General features: G+C 42.9%; 1 protein-coding gene across 1 annotated transcript in view; it reads right to left on the reverse strand.

Annotated features, from left to right (window-relative positions):
* Nucleotides 1-21,712, reverse strand: part of msl-3 (male-specific lethal 3) — a 46,580-nt gene that overhangs the window by 8,716 nt on the left and 16,152 nt on the right. Inside the window, exons 9-11 of the mRNA XM_050183363.3 lie at nt 8,561-8,698; nt 7,960-8,126; nt 3,220-3,345 (exon numbers count right to left, since the gene is read on the reverse strand). Coding sequence (XP_050039320.2) covers nt 3,220-3,345; nt 7,960-8,126; nt 8,561-8,698 — 431 coding nt within the window. The remainder of the gene's footprint in view (nt 1-3,219; nt 3,346-7,959; nt 8,127-8,560; nt 8,699-21,712) is intronic.

Here is a 21,712-nt window from a genome sequence, read left to right on the forward strand (position 1 = left end):
CTTTCTTGATTCCTTGGAACATTTTGCAACAATATTTGTTTGTTTGTTTGTTTGTTTGTTTTCGGATACTTGCAGGGCCCTTGCAAGAATTAGTTATGGTGCACCAACATTTTGCAGATTATCGCATCTTTATAGGAATCAACCCGCATTATCATAAACATTTTGAGATTTCCTGCATATCGTCCTCTCCTACATCTAAAACACTAGCGGCAATTTTTTTTCAGGCACCAATGAAGCACCAAAGCTGTTATAGCATGTATCCCTTGTCTCCTGGATACAAAACTTAACAAAGCATGCTCAGCTGCTAACACAATATGAAATCAATAAAGGTCATTTTGATTGTACCTGTTTGCAGATATTTGCCATAAAGATACAATTACGCAGCAGGTCTAACAAGCTCTAATAAGTTAAAAATATCTGGATGTGCAATCTACATGCAATGTACATTTCTGTCTCTGTATATGTGGTGCTTGTGTGTGCTTGCATATGCAAAACTCATAATAATAACGATGATGGTGATGATGGTGATGACCTAATGCCTCAGCGAGGGTGCACATTTTAAATTGGTGACATTAACCCTTTCAGGGTCAATGACGTAAATGTACGGTGCTGCAAACAAGTCCAAAATGGTCGATGCTGTATATTTACCGCGCCAGCTGTATGTTTCCTAAGCGCACTAATTTCCAAATTTTTTCTTTCCTTGCAAGTACGCCCGCTATGTGGGAATACAGGGAATTTTTTTCTTGCGCCTCCCTCTCTCGGTTTTCTCTGCATGGTTTGTTTTAGAGCTAGTTTGCTCCGGCGCGTCTATATACTACCGCTTGCACATGGACATGCGTGCGGACGGGCAGGCAGTGGTTTGGGTTTTGTTCCGTGGGTGGTTTCGGCTTCTTGCGCTCACAAAAGTGATGGCTATCATGTTACTAATCGCTCAAAGGGCGACCGCCTGCTTATTGCTTGTTTAGTGCTCACACGGGTGAGCATAGGAAGGATGCCGCGATGCATGCGTTTCCTTTTCTTCTTTTTTTAAAGGGGGGGTGACTCGCGATGTCTAATTGCGAAGATAAGACGAAGATTAGTAGATGTTTGTCACACGTTTTGCTTTTCTGACGGGGACACAACCACATAGTTTTCTTGGGTGCGCTCACTTACGCAGTTCAATTAGGCTATGGACGTAAATATTAGTGTAAGAGCAGGAACATTTGAGACTTGCAAAAATTCTCGTGTGCGCATATTCTATGCCTTGAACTATAACAATGCATCAAATTTTTAATCCTTATAAGTTTATTTTCTTTTTTATTGTTGTTATTCATGAATAAAGAGCACATATATACCAACGCAAAATATTTTTTTTCTCACTTTACGGTCACACTAGAAAAATTACAGTAAATTTTTTTTGAAATAGGTCCATCAAGAGAATTGGAATCTGCAATAAAAAAATCGATGCTGGGCGGTTGCATATGGCGAAAAAAATCGACCCTGAAAGGGTCAAAAGGAGGCATCATTATTTGTGGTGCTCTTGAAGAACTGAAGCTTCATACCATAATTCCTGAGCCCACAGCTACCCATTCAACAAATGAAAAAGAAAACATCCATGTCAGTCCATCCTCTAGAGATACTAATGAAAAATCTTCAATGACCAACACATATAACAACTTTTCTGACATTTTACAGTAAGCCTACCTCTAATTATTCCTTTAAAAAACCCACATACTTCAAGAAAACGGTCAGAAGACATCATGGCACGCAGTCATAACATTAGACACACACAAAAAAATACTGAATTTCTGTCAGGAAATTGCATAGCATTGCAATATATGCCTCTTAGCTCCTTCAAAAAAATGAATAAGACGTCTACTACAGGTCTGAGCGCCAAACTAGATTGTGAAATTCAAGTGCTAATTATGACTTAACCTAGAACCTGTTGACTGACTTGTCGAATGTGCGAAAGAAAAAAAAAACTTTTTTTTAAATATTTGTACCATGAATTGAACTGTCTGCATCTGCAAACAGTTGTGCCACTGAATTTATTCCATAAGCTATGTGCATTGTATCTGTCAATCTTCTTGCTAATTTTTTTTTTCACTTTTTGAATACTGCGTTTTGAATCCAAGAAATGAGGCCTCAGCAAGTATCCAAGAGAAGCCTTTAGCCCCGTCTGACAACGTGTAAACTGAAATTACATTTGCACAATGTATTTTCTCTGCATCTCGTACGTTATTTACGATGACAGCATTACAACAGCACAAGGGACAAAAACGAAAAAAAAGAAAAACATTGACACTACGAGCAATGTTGTGTATGATCCTTTTCATCCTTTGCGCTGTTAGAATGCTGTCAGCAAGATGAGCCAACTCATCCAGATCAAGATATTTTTTATTCATGTTCCTTGTACTTCCCTGTGCACTACACTTTACGAGCATCACCGTCAAAACTGCTGATAAATAAAAAGAAATTATGGTAAACTAGATTGGTACATTAAAGTTTCGTCACTGCAAAAAGAGCATTGTTATTTTGACCAGATGCTTAGCAATCCAGAACAGACAGGAAAACAAAAAGGTGAATGGCCAATGGCCTGTTGGAAATTTCAGCAACATCTGTTCAGTTCTAGTTAATCGTTTATCAATAATGAAACACATAATGACATTGCATTTGAAAGTAAGGAAATACTCAGTCTAGTAACTTTAGTGGTCTTTTTCTACTTAAATTAGGCCCAGGTACAAGAAATTGCTTGAAATGTGCCACATTGAACATGCCATCAGTGACATAGTTCGAGCATAAAAGTTATCGAAAGAAACTCTCTGAAGGCTGACAGTTGGAAATAGTCTGTGTTTAGTTTTTTGAAGTTTTTGAAGCTAACACGCTAAAGTAGGCAAAGCCATCTTTAACGATAAATCCACTTATCAAGATGTCGGCCAGCCTGTCTGAGGCACTTTATCCTGGTTTATCCAATTTTCATTATAAACGGGAGCATTGGCATTTATTACTTCCAATAATAATGAACCATTTTCTACCGAAAAGATCCATATAATGCTGTGAAGCAATAATCTACCAGTCTGAACACACTTATCGTTTGCCCTTATTGACCTGAAATCCAGCTGATGACAAAAGGGTTGGTTTCAATGTTACACATCGATGACAATGTAGAAACACTATAGTGGGTGGTGTAAAGACTGGCATTTTAAAACCTTTCCTGTCAAAAGCATTGCACTACCTTACCCATTATCGCCACAGCCAAGGGCAGATTGTCTGTGTCACTGTCGTCATGAGTAGACTTGGCAGGAGAGCTGCTCCATGCAGAATGTGGCTCCACGGCACGCAAGCTGCGTTTTTCCGGCGGACTTGCTGCAACCAAAATTCAAGCAAAAGAAAACAAATAACTCATCACTATGCAGGAACTGTCATAACTCTTCCATGAGCTGAGCGTTGTTTCTTTTGGAAAAGTGAATATGCATACGATTATCTTTAACACTGGCAAGAAAGACTGAGAAAACAAATGCAATAAAACGAAGAAATTTTTTTTCTTTTTTATATATACAGTAAACTCTCAGTTGTACGAACGTCGGTTTATCGAATATTTCAGAATAACGAACTTTTTAAAAATCCCCGGCAGTTTTCGGAACACGAATTTCGGAACAGTCAATATTTCAGTTTAACGAACTCAATCAGAGGACCAAGGCTTGCACTGCACTGCGCTGCAGGCGCAACCGATGCCCGCCCTCATCAAACTGCCGCTCCAGCGGCAATGTAACGTCACTGGCGCTACAGCGCCTCTGGGGCAAAGCGGCGGCACGGAAAACGAACGCCAACGAGGCATGGCCTCCGAGGTCGCACGCACAAAATGAGCTAGCACGTAGTCTCGGAGGCCATGAACAAAGTAACATCGCTGGCGCTTACAACGCCGCCAGAGCAAAGCGGCGATCTGTCACACCACAAACCACGTGGTGTGTGCTTTTTTTCCGACAGGCTAGTCATGACATGGTCGTCATCTCTTTCTTTCCAATCTCGTCGGTTCCGCGTGTGCACACAAACGACCCACGTGGTGCGTTTTTTATTGATATGTACAAATTCAATTTCACACATTTCTAACACTATGGATGCCATGTCTTTGGCTCCCTGAATTGCACTTCAAACTATTGACTCTGTATGTCATGTCTTACATTGGTCTAGTGAATATTCAGTTTAATGAACTTTCAGTTAAGTGAACTATTTCCTTCGGTCCCTTGAAGTTCACTCAAGTGAGAGTTCACTGTATATATATAGCAATTTCGGAGACTTGAGATGGTAAACAGATGTAACTGCCATGCTGGAATTGTTTCGTGAGATTCCTGTGGAACCCCACAAAATAATTTTCCAGACGAGCGGTATAGGGGAATTCCCCAACAGTTTCACGTAGCAGCGGCAACATATAGTTGTGTGGTTGGTATTGAATATCAGCCAGAGAACAGCTACCAATGCTACCTGCGTTTGAAGCAGCTGTATAACCAGGAATAGCCTGTTATATGTACTTAGTGGCACAAGCAGGAGCCATTGCATATACATATTCTTTTTTTCAGAGCGTCCACACATAACATGTAAAACCAAGATGTCAGTGAGAATGTGCAGCAGGACACAGATGTTGGTGATGAACTATCACTAAGAATATCCAGCAATGCTATCTGCACCGCAGTCCCACAGCGGCTGCATGATCAGGCTGTCAGAACATGCAGCCGGACTCTGGCATCGGTACAGTTGCCATAGCATACTGGAACAGGTGTCAGATATAGCGGAGAGTAGAGAAATACCACACTGGAATCTCCTTAATTTGAACCCACTTAATTCAGGCTTCTGGTTTATTCGAACTGACACTGTCATCCTGTCAAAATTATGTGTATTTTAAGGTGTGAGAACGTCTAGTAATTCAAACAAGCTTGCGTTTACAACAGCTAATGCGAATATACCACGCCCCCGACCATGCTTCAGCTTCAACTCATGTGAAAACGCCTCCAACCTAGCAATTCGGCCATGCCTCGGCTACTTCTCCAGTCTCCTATTGGAAGTACCGTATCTTGGCGCACCAAAAATTCTATGAACGGTAAAGTCGGGGTGCAGGTTATATGTGAATTTTGCTTTGAGGTGCGTCTTAACAGCAATAAAAAGAAAAGTATGCCTAGGAGTGTGGCTTCACAGCAGCATGCGTGGTGCTGCCGTGAAGCTGCCGTGGTGCTGCCGTGAAGTTGTGAAACTCGTCACTCGTGTTAGCTCAGTAGGTCCACCATCCTATGAGCTTCCTTGAATTTGCACTTCGTTTAATTAGAACAAATTTTGAGGCCGAGCCGCTTTGAGCTCGAATTAACTAGTAATAATAATAATAATAATAATAGGTAAAAATACAGAAAATGACATGTGCGTAATATACATAAGGAGGTCCCATAGTCAAAGACTATCGGGACCTCCTGTTAATGACACTTATGATGGTATACAATGTTTAAAGCAACAGTAGTACAGGTGTGAGCTAAGAGTTAAGAGATAGTGAAGATACAGGGTGATTTTGTTTATCTGCACCAAATTTTTATAAATTGCCTGTGGCAGATAGCACAATTATAACCCTTAATCTAAATTACTCAATGAGGCGGCCACTACTACTATGAGAAACCAAAACGCTTAATCGAATAATTGATGTAATTACACTAATTAACCTTTACATTAATTATTTCACAGAACATATTTTCCTCTACAGATTGTAGCTAGTAAGTTTGCAAGGAGTATCCACTTGGAACAAATTCTCAGGACTGCGCTTGTTCTGAGATATTAATTTTCAAAGAGTCCGACGAAATGCATTGGTGTTCCAGTTACTTTTGTGCTTCAATGCATAAAACTGTGTTTTTTTAAAAAAGGTAACTGTGCCAATGCATTTCGTCAGGCACTTTGAAATTTAATATCTAGAAACTGGTGCAGTCCAGAGAATTCGTTCCATGTGGATATGCCTCACTGGCTATAATTCACAGGTTTAACTCACTGGCTATAATTTGTAGATGGAAATATCTGCAGTAAAATAATTAGTCAATGAAATAATTAGCATAATTACGTTAATTATTTAATTAAACATTTCAAATTCACATAGAAGTAATGGCTGCCTCATCAAGTAATTTAGATCAAGGGTTTGTTTAGATCACAGGCAATGTTTAAAAGTTTGGTGCAGCCAAAGAGAACACCTTATATTGCTTGAAAGGGTCTGAAGGCGAGCTTGTTGGTATGCATTTGTGGTAGAAAAACAGCACTGAAAACACAGACAGACAGAAGAAACACACGACGGGCGCTCTCTGCCAATGGTTGCTTTATTCTGCTTCTGCATACAAAAATATGTAGCTTAAAAAGGGAGGGGGAATGGGGGAGGAAAACAAAAGGGTAGGGGGCATAAAATTCCAGTCGCACATGGGTCTGACAGTTAAAACTAACAAAAACACCATGGTTAGTCAAACAGACATCAGTATTCCAAGTCGGTGAGAATGACTGAAGGGTAGCTGACGCATAACGGGCCTTTGTGCATAACGCATAACGGGCCTTTGTGTGAAGGTTTCAAAGTTTCACGTGCTCGACTGTTTCGGTACCTGTGCAGAACCTTAGCGTCTTGAAACACTGGCTTACTTGCACAATTGTACTGCTTGCATCCACAAACACAGAACAGACAGTGCCCATCGTGTGTTTTTTCCATCTGTCTGTGCTTTCAGCACTGTTTTTCTACCATGAATACGCTATATAGTGGAGCTCAGATATAACGAAATGTTCAAAAAAGTCTCAGGTACAGCAAAGGAGTGGCACCAGATTTAGTGAAGTGTTCGCAACGACTTGGGCAGATTTCGGGCAGTAGCAAACCAGACCCCTTGGACTTTCAATGGGTGTGAGAACTCTCTTCTACAGATTCAACGTTTTCGCATACACCTGGCGAAGGCATCCTTTTTTTTATTATTGCACTTCTTCAAACATGGAGTAAAACTAACTCCTGCACACACATGCTGCTCTTGATGATCAAGTTTCTTTCAGCATCTTTCATGCTGCCCACACCAAGAGGTGATATGTTTTATAATAATGTCCTTACTACAGGCATCAGGGCAGAACTACAGAGTCACTGCTCTCTGGAATTACGAGAATTAAGATTGAAAACAACAGTGGAATGAGGTTAAGGAAGGAAACCAACCATCAAAATGAGAAAAAGTTACAAAACGGTGGATGGCTTTAGTGACCGCCATGCTTCAAAGAATTAAAGCCCCTGGACTGACCATTTAACTTTTGACATTAATGACTCAAAGGTGTCCTATCCATGTATGTTGTACAATATGCAACCCTATATTCATCATGCTGTCTAGCCGCCAAGCTACGGTTGCCACCTGGTGGGTTTTCCAACGGCAAAACTCGCATGTTTTTTTTCTCCAAGAGTGCTGGCAGCCAGATCAAATCCCCACCAGCCCGCCATTTGCTGGTTTTCCTGCTTTTCTTAAATAGGCACATAATAAGCTCCATTGCAAGCATTCTGTCGGGTGTTTATGCATAGCAGACAACTGAAGTGTCCCATATGAATTCACTACCAATTCCTTAATATTTACTGAATTTTAGAAAGCATCACGCATGTTGCTTTTATCTATTCTTCCACGTATTGCCGTATTGACCTATGGTGTCCATATGCCTTAGGAATAAATTATTTGCAACAGCATGAAGCTTTTAGAAATGTACCAACCTTTGTATAAGGCCTTTTAATCAGTTTTATCCTTAACCATGCAATGTTTGTGCTCGGTGTATTGTATCTTGTTTTCATTTTGTCTGTATTTTTGCATACAATGCATTTTACAACTTTCCTACTCGGTGCCGCTTCTTCTTCTTAATTTTTTTTTTTTCCTCAGTAAAGGCGACAACTCCTAATAAGCAGGCCCTGATCACAGATCAAGCATTGGTTGTCACACACAAATATGCAACAGCACAAACCAGATCGCTTCCGTCTTGGAGAAGAAGAGGTGCCCTTGGAATCAGGGTTGACATGTAGGCTCTTACGAGAACGGCACTTCACTGTGGTCGCAACGTCTGGTGCCATGTTTAGAAGGCTTGCTTCACTAGAACTTGCTGCGTCATTTGGTCGATGACTTGTTGTCGACCTGTAGAATAAAAAAAGAACATCAAACCTCTTGTGAAACGAAAACATACTAACAGAACAGACACAAGCAAGTGCAAAAAAAAAAAAGTCATTATCCATCACAGAGATGAAGACTTCATTTCCTGCGGCCTTCTCAGTAAAAGTAATTGTTGCTGTCACACTAAAGAAGCAAAAATTGGATAGAGAAACAGAAAAGCGCAAATAAAGAGGAAACCCAGCGCACAAGAAATGAAGATATCAGAAAGGCGTCAGTTAACTACTCTAAAGATTTACACTTACGCATACATGGTGTAACTAATTTACCACTAATTGTTTACCCCACAGATATCAATCTTATTGCTTTTATAAAAGCAATAGCGCATCACAGGAAATGTAAAGACAGCACTTATCCAAGTGAGTATAACCAAAGCCAGCCAAAGTTTAAAAGTTGCTCACCGAGAAATCCGGATAGGGCGGCAGAATGACGTTACCAACTTATGCTGAGCCTTTTCTTCGTTGTACAGTAATGAGTTGGACAAGGTGGAAGAAAATATAATCCGCAGTCCATCCATAGCTTCCTTACACAATGAAAACCTGTCAAGATATGCCATCATCAAGAAACAGAATGGAACCTTTGTACTGTAAGTTGGCTGAGACCAAACTAAATGTCTAGCATAATGGAGGCACTACTAGACCCGTACTGAGTCCAAACATTCATTCGTTTTTTTCGTTCCTTTATTTCAACACCCCAAAATAACACAGCAGCTGTAAGAGATGCCCACAGTGGAGCGTTCCAGATTAACTTTGACCAGCACACATTCATCAACTTCCACCAAGAGCTGGGTACACAAGCGCTTGCATAGTATGTGCAATTGGTATGTTGCCACCATGGTAACATGACATGGTACTCAGCAGCGGAATGCCATAGCTGCTGAGCTACTGCAGCAGGTATCATTCCAAAAATTATATCAGGATCGCTTTAAAGGGACACTAAAGGTTACTATTAAGTCAACGTGGATTGTTGAAATACCATCACAGAAACCTCTAATAGCTTGTTTCGTGCCAAGGAGAGACTTATTTTAACAGAAAATGCGTTCTGAAGCGTCCGTGTACCTCTAGCGCAGTTCAAATCGCCCGCGCTCCGATCGAGGAGTACTGACATCATGGTCTCATAGTGACGTTGCGCCATCGGTGAGTAGAACGGCGTCCGCAGACGGCGCTACGGCTTTTCTGCGCAAAACGCAAACGCGCGGCCAGAAACAGAGCCAAGACAGAGCCGACAGCAGAGCGGAAGCGGGAGTATGGTGGCTAGCGGAAGGAGAAACGAATTACGTCCCACATTACGTCCCACGGCACACGGAGAGTCCGTTTTCGTTAAACTATAGGCTGCGGCGAGCTCGCAGCGTGGTAGGCGTGGTCTGTGAGAAGTGACAAGCCTTTTCGCACTTGCAACAGGGCAGAAAAAAGTGCGAATCGACGCAAAACTCTGCCTAGAAACGTGCTTCGCCACAGCCAGGGCTCAATACGACCCAAGCTGGCACGACCCAGATGTCGTTTCCCGCACCGCCACCAGGCGCTGGTGGTTGGTCGTGGCTCGCGGACGCTCCTGTGGACGAGGCTTCAGCGACTTCGTTCGTAGCTAAGTACTCTTTTATCTTTATTAGCTAGTGTTTTGAAGTGTTTTCTTTTGCATGGAGTAGGGGCGCAAATTTTGAATTTTTGGTAGGAGTAGGAAACGTACCGGCTTTGTCTAGGTCTGGCGGATCCCCCGTTAGGCCTAGGGGGTATTTCTTTCAGCTAGCTCTTCGGATTCTTACATGGAGTAGGGAGTGATAATTCTTTGTTTTTGTTTGGGATAGCGGTCGTGGTCGGGTTTGCGTGAGTGATTTGGCGAACTTGCTCGTTGGGTCTAGGGACGTAGGCCTAGCGATGACATCGAAAAACGTGAAGGCCGCGGGGGACGGGGAGCAAGTGCAGTGCGACGAGTGCCTGCGCTGGTGCTTCCTCGACGAGACTAAATTCCAGAATTTAGCAGACGCGGTGGGGTCTAGCTTCACGTGCAGGTCGTGCGAGGGCGTCAGGGAAGCCGTCCAAAAACTGGAAGGGAATTGGGCGGCTAAGTTTGAAGAGCTTAAGGCAAACCTGAGGGAGGAGCAGGAGAAGCGGGTAGCACTGGAGGCGAAGGTTGAAAATTTCGTGAAGGTGGAGGCGGCCCAGGCCGCGCAGTTGGTGAGGACTGTGGCCGAGCTTGGGGAGGCGAAAGAACGGAGCGCCGAACTGCAAAGGCGGCTCGACGCTCTTGAGACTCGGGCAGCGGACAATGTCGGGTCAGGGCACCAAAGCGAGGGCAAAGTGGAAGGCAGGGAGCCAAAGCAAGCGGTCGCCAGCTCGCCGCCGGTGAATCGGCGTAGCTATAGCGAAGCAGCGCAACACGCCCCGAGTGAGGCGACGCTGCAGCCACAGGAAGCCGGTAAGCAGGGAGAGGTAGGAGAGAATGAAAGAGTGATTATCGCTGGCGACTCAAACATGGCTGGGTGCTCAAAAGCAATTGTGGAGAGGGTGAAAGGCGACAAAAGAGTGGCGGTAGGGACATTTCCAGGGCAGACACTGGGTTCTGTCATGGAGCGAGCAAAAGAAAAGCTCACGGAAAATGCCCACGTGCGCAACCTTGTCGTAGTAGCAGGTGGGCTAAATGACGTCCTGAACAGGAAAGGGCCAGGACTAGCCCAGCGCTTGGCGAAGGGGGTGGACGACTTGCGCGAGCTATCCCCTCAGGTGCAGATCGTGGTGTGCACGGTGCCGGAGGTGCCTGTGCGTGACAGTCATGTACAAAGAGCCGTAATGGCTGCCAATGAGGCAATATGGAAAATGAGCCGAGAGAAAGGATTTGAAGTTGTCGAGGTAAACAGGGAAGTGAGAAGTTGTGGTGGTTTTAAACGAGATGGGATCCACTTCAATTACAGGCTAGCACGAGAAGTGGGCTGGCGACTTGGGGGTCGCGCTGTTGCTTTTTTAGGGGGCCCGCGGGCGCTCAGGAGGTCAGAGTAGGTAGTAATAAAGAAGGTCCCCTAGGGGAACATCAGAAGAGCATCGCCGTCGATAACAGGAAAAGGAGGAAAACAAGAACAAGAGCTCGCCATGCAATAGGCTACATAAACATGCAGGGCGGCAGAAGAAAGGAAAAGTGGGCAGAGATTGAGGAGCAGTTACATAGAGAACAAATAGGGGTGTATGCGGTTACAGAAACGCACCTTAGAGACTCAGAAGAGCCGCCAGTTATTGGGAATTATGTATGGGAAGGGTGCAACAGAACTAAGTCGGAAAGAAAGGGAGGGGGAGTCGGAATGCTCATCCATCAGGGAGCCAAATGGAAAAGAGTAAATTCACAATGTCAAGAGCATCTTTGGTTATCAGGTACAATGAGTGGGAAAGAAACTTGGCTTGGAGTTACGTATTTGTGGACCGGAATAAATTGCACAGAGAAGAATAAAGAGTTAGTGGAATGCATAAGCGCTGATATCAGGGGTTTCGGGAATGGTGCTGAGATAGTCCTATTAGGTGACATGAATGCCCACATACAGGATTTAGACGGCTATACCGACAATAACGGGAAGTCAATGCTAGACCTTTGCGAGCAACATAATCTCGTGATCGTGAATACAGGGCCTAAGTGTGAAGGACAGATCACGTGGGAAGTGGGAAACCGGCAATCGACCATTGATTACTGTCTGATGACAGAAGGAATTCATGATAAGTTGAGAGAAATGGTCATCGATGAGGAAGGGTTTAGCAGCATAGGGAGTGACCATAAACGCATCATTTTGAAAATGGGATATGTAGTTGGGAAAGAGAGCAACGAAAGCAAAATGGCCAGTCCAAATTTGAACGCTGAACAAATAGCAAATATAGTCACTAGAGTGGAGGAAGAAATTGGCAAGTTGCCAAGTAAGGGGTGGGAATATGGTGAGCTTCTAAGTGTAGTAACGACAGAAATACGGAAAGAGAAACAACATGTTCATTGGAAAGGAAAAAAGAAACCGAAAAGCTGGTGGAACAAGGAGATACGAGAAGCCATCGCCGAACGACAGAAAGCATCTCGAGAGCACAGGCAGGCAAAGAAGGCGCAGTTGCCACAGGATGAAGTAACCAGTAAATGGGAAATATACCGGGAGAAAAAGTCCATGGTTCAAATACTGGTGCAAGCAAAATTAAAAGGTGAAAGTGAACGTTGGTTGTCAGAAATACGTGAGAAAAAGAAGGCTGCACCTAGAATATTTTGGAATCACATAAAATTATTAGGCAGGAAGGCAACAACAATACAACAACATATCCTAGACGAAGATGAAAACAGACTGGAAGGAGAAGCAGCAATAAATTACATCCAAAAAGTAACAGCCGAATCTTTCCAAGGCAAGGACAAGGTTGTATTTGAAGAAAAAAAGAGCATGAAAGAGACCCAAGGGGGAAAGGAGCTAGTGCTTACAAATTTAAACTGGAAGAAAGCGGAAGAGAAAATTCCTAAGCGCACAGCCACAGGGCTAGACGAGGTTCCCGTTAGGCTGATAAATGAACTGGGACCAAAAAGTAAGGAAGCTCTCGTGAAAGCAGTTGAAAAAACTTTAAAAGATAGACGAATACCAGACAGTTGGCGACAAAGTAGAATGAATTTAATTTATAAAGGTAAGGGGGAGAAAGACAGAATTCACTCGTATAGACCGTTGACCATTACATCGGTAATATACAGGCTAGCAATGCAGGCAGTGAAATTAAAGCTTCAAGCATGGGCAGAAAATAATGGCATTTTGGGAGAGCTTCAGAATGGCTTTAGAATAGGTAGGCGTTTGGATGATAACTTGTTTGTTCTTACTCAGTGTATTGAAATATCAAAAGCAGAAAGCAGACCGTTGTATGTAACCTTTTTGGACATTACAGGAGCATACGACAACGTAGACCGCAGCATTTTGTGGGATATTCTGGAAGGGGAAGGCTTAGGTAACGATTGTATACAGCTCTTGAGAGAGATTTACCTAGAAAATACTGTTTGCGTTGAATGGGAAGGGATGAGGAGCGCGGAGAAAGTTCATATCAACAAGGGACTGAGGCAGGGGTGCCCTTTATCCCCGCTGCTGTTTATGATGTACATGGTGAGGATGGAGAGGGCGCTAGAAGGGAGTAATATCGGGTTTAATCTCTCATACAAACAGGCAGGTACAGTAATAGAGCAGCAACTCCCAGGTTTATTTTATGCGGACGACATTGTGTTGCTCGCAAACAAGCAAAGTGATTTGCAACGTCTGGCTAATATCTGTGGACAGGAGGGCAACAAGTTAGGTTTGAAATTTAGTGTTAGAAAATCAGGTGTTATTGTATTCAATGAAAACAGTGAACAGACAGTGGAGATACAGGGCCAAGAAATACCTCGGGTAACAGAATATAAATACCTTGGTATATGGATAAACGAAGGCAACGGATATATGGAAACACAGGAAAAAACCATAACAGTCAAGGGGAAGAGAAATGCAGCCATAATGAAGCACAGAGCGCTATGGGGATACAATAGGTACGAGGTCCTCCGAGGTATGTGGAAAGGGGTAATGGTTCCAGGACTTACTTTTGGAAATGCGGTTGTTTGCTTTAAATCAGGGGTACAATCAGGACTCGACGGGAACCAAAGGTCAGTGGGTCGCCTCGCATTGGGCGCTCACGGGAAGACTACAAATGAAGCTGTGCAAGGGGATATGGGCTGGACTAGTTTTGAAGTGAGGGAAGCCCGCAGTAAAATTGAGTACGAAGAACGGCTGAGGAATATGGAGGAAGGTAAATGGGGTGGGAGAGTGTTCAGGTATCTGTACAGGCAAAACATTGATTCACAGTGGAGGAAAAGAACTAGGAAGCTTACCAGCAAGTATGCGGCCTGTGGGGTGGGCAACACAGCAACAAAGAAGGTCAAGCGGAAAGTCAGAGAGGCTGAATTAATCTCATGGGTGGCGGCAATGGAAAAGAAACCTGCCATGAGTAACTACTTAAGGGGAAAAAACGAAATTAGGAAAGAAACCATTTATGATAACTCAAAGGGAAGCTCATTACTTTTCGAAGCGAGATCGGGATGCCTTAGAACACGCACCTATAAAGCGAGATATAAGAATGAAGAAGAAACATGTGCTTGCTGCGGTAAAGCTAGGGAAACGACGGAACATATTTTATTAGAATGTGAGGACGTCTACCCAGCGGTCGATTTAGGCACCACTGGCCTCCTTGAAGCCCTTGGGTTCAGCGGGAGCAGTGGTAAAGCAAACAGGTCCGCAATAGACATCAGTAAGAGGCGATTGGAGGATTGGTGGAAGAAAAGTAGGGAAACGACAAAAGACGGAGACGTACAAAAGCACAGTTCGCAATAGGGTATCAGAAAATTTGGACGTGGTAGTTCATAGTGGCTTTTTTTTTTTTTTTTTTTTTTTTTCATTGGTGAACATAGGTAGGATATTAGGCAGCATAGTAGTAAGAGCTTGGTGGCGCAAGCCACCGCCCCGTTCCAAAGGGGACGCTCATAACATCCATCCATCCATCCTCCATCCAGCGCAAGACGCCCATAAGCTGGTACTTCATTCTATGACGCAAACTTCGACGCTCGTCGCAATGGACCCTGACACCGACAGATTGGCTCGCGATGGTGGGCTTAACTTGAGCGATTTGAACACCGACGAGCGCGACCTGCTGCTGAGGGCTCGCACTGCCGGCGTCGTTGCGTACTACGACGGTGGCCTCGACACCGGCTCTCCGGAGCGGGAAAGCAACGAGGGCTTCCCACGGCATCACATGGACGTGGCATTCTCGCTGCTTGTTCCAAATGAAACTTTCGCGAGCCAGCAGCACCCTCACAGCACAACGCGATAACGAAACTACTGAAACTCCAAAGCGTGCGCGGCGCAGAGTCGAGCGCGCACAGTCGAGCGAAAACGAAACCTTTCGAACACCCATATTACTGAAGGGTAACCTCAAAATATTATTTTTTCTTAGAATCGAATAGACGAGACAAGTAGCATTTTTTTTTCGTCTTATAATCAAATGAAATGATATTTTTAATACGAGTAGTTGAGTATTAGTAACACAAATTATGAGGAGTGCTTTCGTCATCGGGCTAGTACCGGAATGTCGCTGGGGGGTCTCAAATCGTGTCATGCATTTACCTCAATTTCTCAGTTACTAAAGCTCTGTTCGCGGTTATATTGACGCCTTAGACGTTCTAGAACATTTCTCTACCACTTTAACTTGAGTTTCTGGTAACCTTTAGTGTCCCTTTAAGGCTGAACTAACGCTTATTCTTAGCCACAAACCATTGCTAGGGTGTTATTGTTATTCATGTCAACATGAATCTGTGGCACTGATTCTTCACCCTTTACAGCCATGAGCGTTTACTAACTTTGAAGCCTTTCCAGTCAGGAACTATTTCACGTATTTTGGGCACCATGCAGGAATAGCTCTCGTGTGACCAAAAGCACGGTAAATGAATAACCGTATTTTTAAAAGTCAACTTTTCTTTTTTTTTAATGCTACCCAGAATGATCTATCAACCTATATTCAAGACCAAAGAATATCACGATATATTGCTGCACAAAGCTAGCAAAAGTACCGAGTTCATTAATGCAGTTGCTTCAACAGGCATACCGTGTAGCCAGTCTGGAGATTATTCAGACTAGCATAAAGAAATGCTGCACATCTAATGCACTCGACAGCACCCAAGAAAACGTCGTCGGTGGTACTGAGGACGCCTGTGAATCATTCAACAAGGACAGCTTCTCTGGCAGTTTGGATGAGGATGCAACATAGGGCATAAATTAGCGAAATTTAGTAGGAGAGCTTACGATTAATAAAGATGTGCCATGGTAAAAGTTTTTTATTTTTCTAAAGATATATGGGTCAATTTACATTCAAATTATTAATTTTTTATTTCTCTGTGAGTTCAATATATAGAGGTTGACCTATACTTGAGTTAGACCTATTTTCAAGTAAATACAATGTTTCAGAAATGTTTCTTTATTCCTGAGGCTCTCATACAGTGTACAGTCTCCAGCCAGCATCATGTAAGGGGTGATCACTACGGGAACTGTTTTCACTATTGTCGTCACAGTCGCTTTCTTCTTCAGTGCTCTCATCTAACGATGTTTGCTTGTCCTCTGAAGGTGGAATATATTTCCTTACACAACTAAAAACAACTTCACAGTCATTACACTCACAGGAGTTTTTTCTGGTGTGCCCCTCCATGGCTACGTCCCTGCAAGTCACTGCTAAAGATGAGAAGCATGCAGACAGAAACAGTAGCTACCCATGGTGGATAAACTCAAGGCTCCTACGCATGGTACCAGATTGCACAACCTCATATACAACACTAGCAGAGAAAGAATAGCAGGCTCCATCATGAAGGCCTCGGGTGCCACCAATTCATGTTGAAAATGAAGCCTCATATGATATCTTGCATGCTCTTCATCAAGTACAACTTCCAGCCATTCAGGTTCCTGGCACAAGCATAAAATTCAGTAGATATTCACAATGGTTTGACGAAAGGAAAACTTGTACAGGTGAGTGAATACGAACTTTTTCAAATATGAATTGAATACGAATAGTAAGTATGGAATAATGAATCAAATATTGAACAGTAAAATGCAGACGCATATATTAAAAGTATGGATATTTATTTCCATATAATTTGGTAACTAGCTTGTATGACTAGTGAAAGAAAGGTGGTTCACTATCAGGGACAATTCGGATGTTTTAAACCCAAGATTACTAATTGTCATTAAAAGAACTGCACGAAGTGCCACCCAACATCTTTAGAGCTCAATTGCAAGCAAGCTTTCCTAGGGTACATGGCTGCTGAATAAATGGTTGTCGCTAAATAAATGTTTGCTGAAAAAATATCACAAGTTGTGAAAGAAAAGAGAAGTAGGGCTGCTATCTTGTATGCATTCGAAAAGCTGACATTCGGTTTTGCCTCATGCGATTGGCCTAGATTGGCCTAGGCCGCGATATCGGCGCGACCTAGGACAATCGCTTGAGACAAAACCGACCACCGGCTTTTCGAATGCATACAAGAGAGCAGCCCAGCTTCTGAAGGACTTGTGTGCCGTGTTACTACATGTAATAGGGCCCGTAGCAAGGAAAACATCATCAGCTGTAACGTAAAGATAAAGCTGCTACATGACTAGGCTGCCAGAAACGCTAATGGCAGACTATAAGGAAAAATCCCAGATTGTCATGTACGTAGGCTTTCGCTGTTAAACTGGGAAGAAAAAAAAATAAAGCTTAATTACCCATTTTGTTTCTACATTGCCTCGAAAACTTTTGTCATTGTTTAACTTCTGATAATTTACATTACAATGTTGAGCAAACAGATAACAGTAACCAGACTTTAACAGTCAGTTGTAGCAAAATATTTGGTCAGTTTCCTTGCAGGTTTCTGCAGGACTGATTTACTGATTTGCCATATTCTATGTTTTGGTGTAAGTCCACTTCAGTGTAGGCAAACACAATGTTCTTTGGAAATAACATCTGTTGTCCTCACAAGCCACAAGCACCATTGTGATTCACCACTATCAGTACAATGATGCACCAGTACAATGGTGTGCATTCCTGTGATGAAAGTTAATTCACTTCCCACTTAAGCACCACAAAATTTTGAGCATTATTGAAACTCAACCTGCTATAATGCCTTGTGACTCATGATAGCATTAGAATGTCTTTAGCATTAGACTCTCTTTACCATAAGTAATACCCGTGTCACACTGGACATTTTAATGTCATTCGAATCAAATCGCATTAGTACCGAATTACATTATTCAGCGGATACACAGCGATATTTAATGCCATTAGAATCGAATGACTTCCGCAATCGAATGGGTTCAAGAAACTCATTCGGCTTCGCACTGGAAGCGAATGTATACTTTTTACACCAGAAACAAGGCAAAATATTACATTGAGCCTATGCAATTTGAGAAGCATTCGTGTAAAAAGGTAAATAATTTTTTGTGGTTCCAGCCATCTGTAATTTAACTAGAGAAAGGTTGTGTGGGCAGCTGTCACAACATGTTTTTACTCTCCACCTCAGCAGCATCTGGCCTCCGTAGCTTTGCTAGTCGGCCATACCATAAACAATCAAGCGCCTGTGTGCATGTGTGTTTTCTACATCTCGATTGGCATCTGAGTCTATTCCACGATCGAGGTTCTTCCGCTGGTTAGTATGCTTTGCTCGCAATGCAAAGCGCACATCAACTGACCGCTTCACCTGTTGCAACTGAGCATCGTCATTCAGTGCTACCATGGCAGTCATATTGTTTGTCTTCAATTTATCGGCTATGGCTACTAAGCTGGCTAAGCCTTGTTTTGGCTTATGGTGGCCAGATATTCTGGAAATAGTTCTATATGCGTGTTATTTCAATGAAGCAATTTGTATTAAAATAAATAGACTTTTCAGACTCTCTACCCATACCTTATTTTCTCACCAACCTCCTTGCGATGATTGCCAGTGATATCATGACCGAATGACATTAGTTTTTCCAGTGTAGCACCACCGTGGGTCGAATGGCATTCGTTGCACCAAATGTCCAGTGTGACAGGGGTATAAGTGACTCAGATTCACTAAATGGTGTAATGTACAGTTTTCATTACCTACAGTACTTCTTCAATCTCTTTAAAAGGACATTTCCTACATAGTTCTATATAAAAATCCTACATAAATACATGCAGGTATTTTTGAATTAACGTGTGGCCAGTGGCTCAATCCTGCATCTTTTTTTGAACCACTTGAGGCCAACGTTACTTGAGATTTGCAATTATCTAAGTAACAAAATTGAACTCATTTACTGTTCAAAGTGTTTTCCGTTACGGTGGGCACTACCCGTCGTGGTGACGTAGCAGCTGCTAAAGCTACTACGAATTGTGCGGCTAAGTTCAAGGGTGTGGGATCAAATCCCGGCCATGGCAGCTGCATTTTGATGAGGGCGAAGTGCAAAAACAGCAAATACCAAGGTGTACAGTGGATTGGGTGCACAGTGAAGAACCTCAGGTGGTCAAAATTAATCCAGTCTCTCCCACTACGGTTCGCCTCATTATTATATTATGGTTTTGGCACATGAAAACCCAGAATTTAATTGTCAACGTTGGCAACTGGTGGGTTGTGGCAGCTGTTCCTTCTGTATGGCCATGAAAATGCAGGTCTTTACTGCAAACAGCAGTCTCATGAGCTAGAAAATAGGTTGAAAGTGTCCATCTGTCAGTATGTCTATCTGTCTGCAAAATTTTCAAATGATTCCCATAAAACATTATAAAAATTGCCCAGTGGTGCGGGGAAATCAAAACAATGCTTACATGTATTGAACCGAGGCGTCTAACCACTGCACCATGTCCACCTTTTATTACAATCAACCATTATAAGCTACGATATTGGCTGAAAATATCCATCACCTGCTGAGAAGATTCACTTATCTGTGCAGAACGTTGCACAGTAGGAAGCAAGAGGCTTCGGTACTGTGGGTAAGTCAAAGCCCTTATATTCCTCGGCAGAAACAGATGAGTGTAAGGAAAAGCATCTCTAGTGCAAACTGAGCAAAATTAATAGTGCCATGAAATTCCTTTCGTGTGCACTTGTGTGAAGTGAAGAGGGTGAGCTGGATACAGTAAATAATCCTGCTCAGCTACAGTGCAAAATCACAATGTATATGTAATGTAAGCATTGTATAACCCACCATCATCTTAGTACATGTTTGAAACCTTCGTAGGTTTGAACCCTTATTCAGCAATGAAGGGAAAAGCATATAGAAAGATTGTGGTGGTGTTGGAGGCAGTGGGTGCCAATGGTGGTAACCAGGATCCAAGGTAGGCAGTGGCAGGCACATACTTCTGAAGGTGTTTTACTAACAGCAATCTTGTGGCTGTGTGTGACGTGTTTTGTTGATTGCGGTTCCAGAACAGCGTGGGGCCACCTCCTACGTAGTGTTTTTCTCAAGATCACATGTGAGCTTCTAAAGTTATTGAGGAGTCAGAGGCTTGTAAGTGCTGTTCACAGTAAATGAGTTGAGAGAACCAAAGAGTCACACTGTACTTTGCCTGTTCATTGTAGTGCAGAAGCAATACCATTGTGGAAAAAAATGGTCACTCCCCTTTGCCTGTTCTTTGTAGTGCAGAAGCAATACCATTGTGGAAAATGTTGCTTTTGATTGAAAGCATGGAAGCATCATTTTTCTGATGCTTAAGGAAGATGCAAAAGGATCACCTTAGAGCTGTGATACAACTAGCACAATTTCACTACTTCATTTGGACTGGCACTTTGAAGGAGTAATGATGTAACATTTCCAACTTCTCGTTTTTTGCACTAAGTAAAGCTCTTGGATCTCAAAACTCCGAAAACATACTGACGAGTGTCACAGAACAATAAATAGGTCACTTATTATAATCAGTTTTCTGTGAAGTAGTTTTGGTTTCGTTTCCAGCAATATATGTGTTGTGATGACCCGACGCAGAAGGTGTTGGCATGGCAGCAGGACATCACAGCATTTCAGCACTCAGTCCAGCTCGCTAGGTTGTCAGCTATGCTGCTACTCACTCTGCAACCCAATGTAGAAGCATAACAGACCACACAGCGAAATGGAGCAAGCACCAAACATGACAATATTATGCACACTCATGACCATGTTCTGTTTCGTGACGTCATGACACATGCACCTCTTGGGAAATAAACTGATAACTGGCCCATAGACAAGCTATTTAGTCAATTGCTTAGTGCACCCTGAGGCTTGCCAGCATCTTAATGCCTTACCATTCTTTGGGAACTTTGCCTAATTTGCACTATGTTATTCTGTCTCCCTATCATTTGTTCGTCTGCATGAAACCTCTTTCATGCCATCTTGGGTCACTTGGTAGTCCATGGTCTATTGGGCAGGGCTTCAGGCTGCTGTTTTGAGGGAACCGTGTTCAAAATCAATTGCTAGACCACCTTGGGTCACTGGGCATGTAACACTGGGTATGTGCTGCTCTTCAATGAACCTCTCCGATGACAACTTGAGTCACATGCCACTAAACATAAAAAGAAAGATCCTCTAATATTTCTATGGTGCTGGGTGGACTCGAACCTGCATGATTTATATTCATACAAACTTGCCTAAATACAGTAGACGTCTTTTAATTTAACTCTGGTTAATTCGATTTTTCGCTTAATTTGATCCCTGCCTAAGGTCCTGGCTGGCGCCCATGCATATTTACAGGCCTAAGCTTACTTTATTTTGATCTTAAGATTGGCTTTCGCTGGATAATCCAAACTTGACCAGTCAGCACACACGTGCCTGACCCCTATGGTGGCCATAATAGGTACCCTTTAGCAACAGCGTCTGTCTCGGTGGAGCTTAAGGGACAGTGAATTTACAGAACCCCTATCATCTCACACTGAAAACGCTTATTTGTGGCCTGCCCTAGGAAGATTTTCAAGCAATAACCATAACTCACAATGTCTGACTATGATATTTACCTGATTCTAACTCGTTCCCTTAGTTTCGAAAGAAAATTGGGCCGATATTGACTGTGCGGTGCACTCGGACACTAAACCAGAACTGCCTTCGCAAC

This window comes from Dermacentor andersoni, chromosome 4 (assembly GCF_023375885.2).
Source record: "Dermacentor andersoni chromosome 4, qqDerAnde1_hic_scaffold, whole genome shotgun sequence".
Classification (NCBI taxonomy): Eukaryota; Metazoa; Arthropoda; class Arachnida; order Ixodida; family Ixodidae; genus Dermacentor; species Dermacentor andersoni.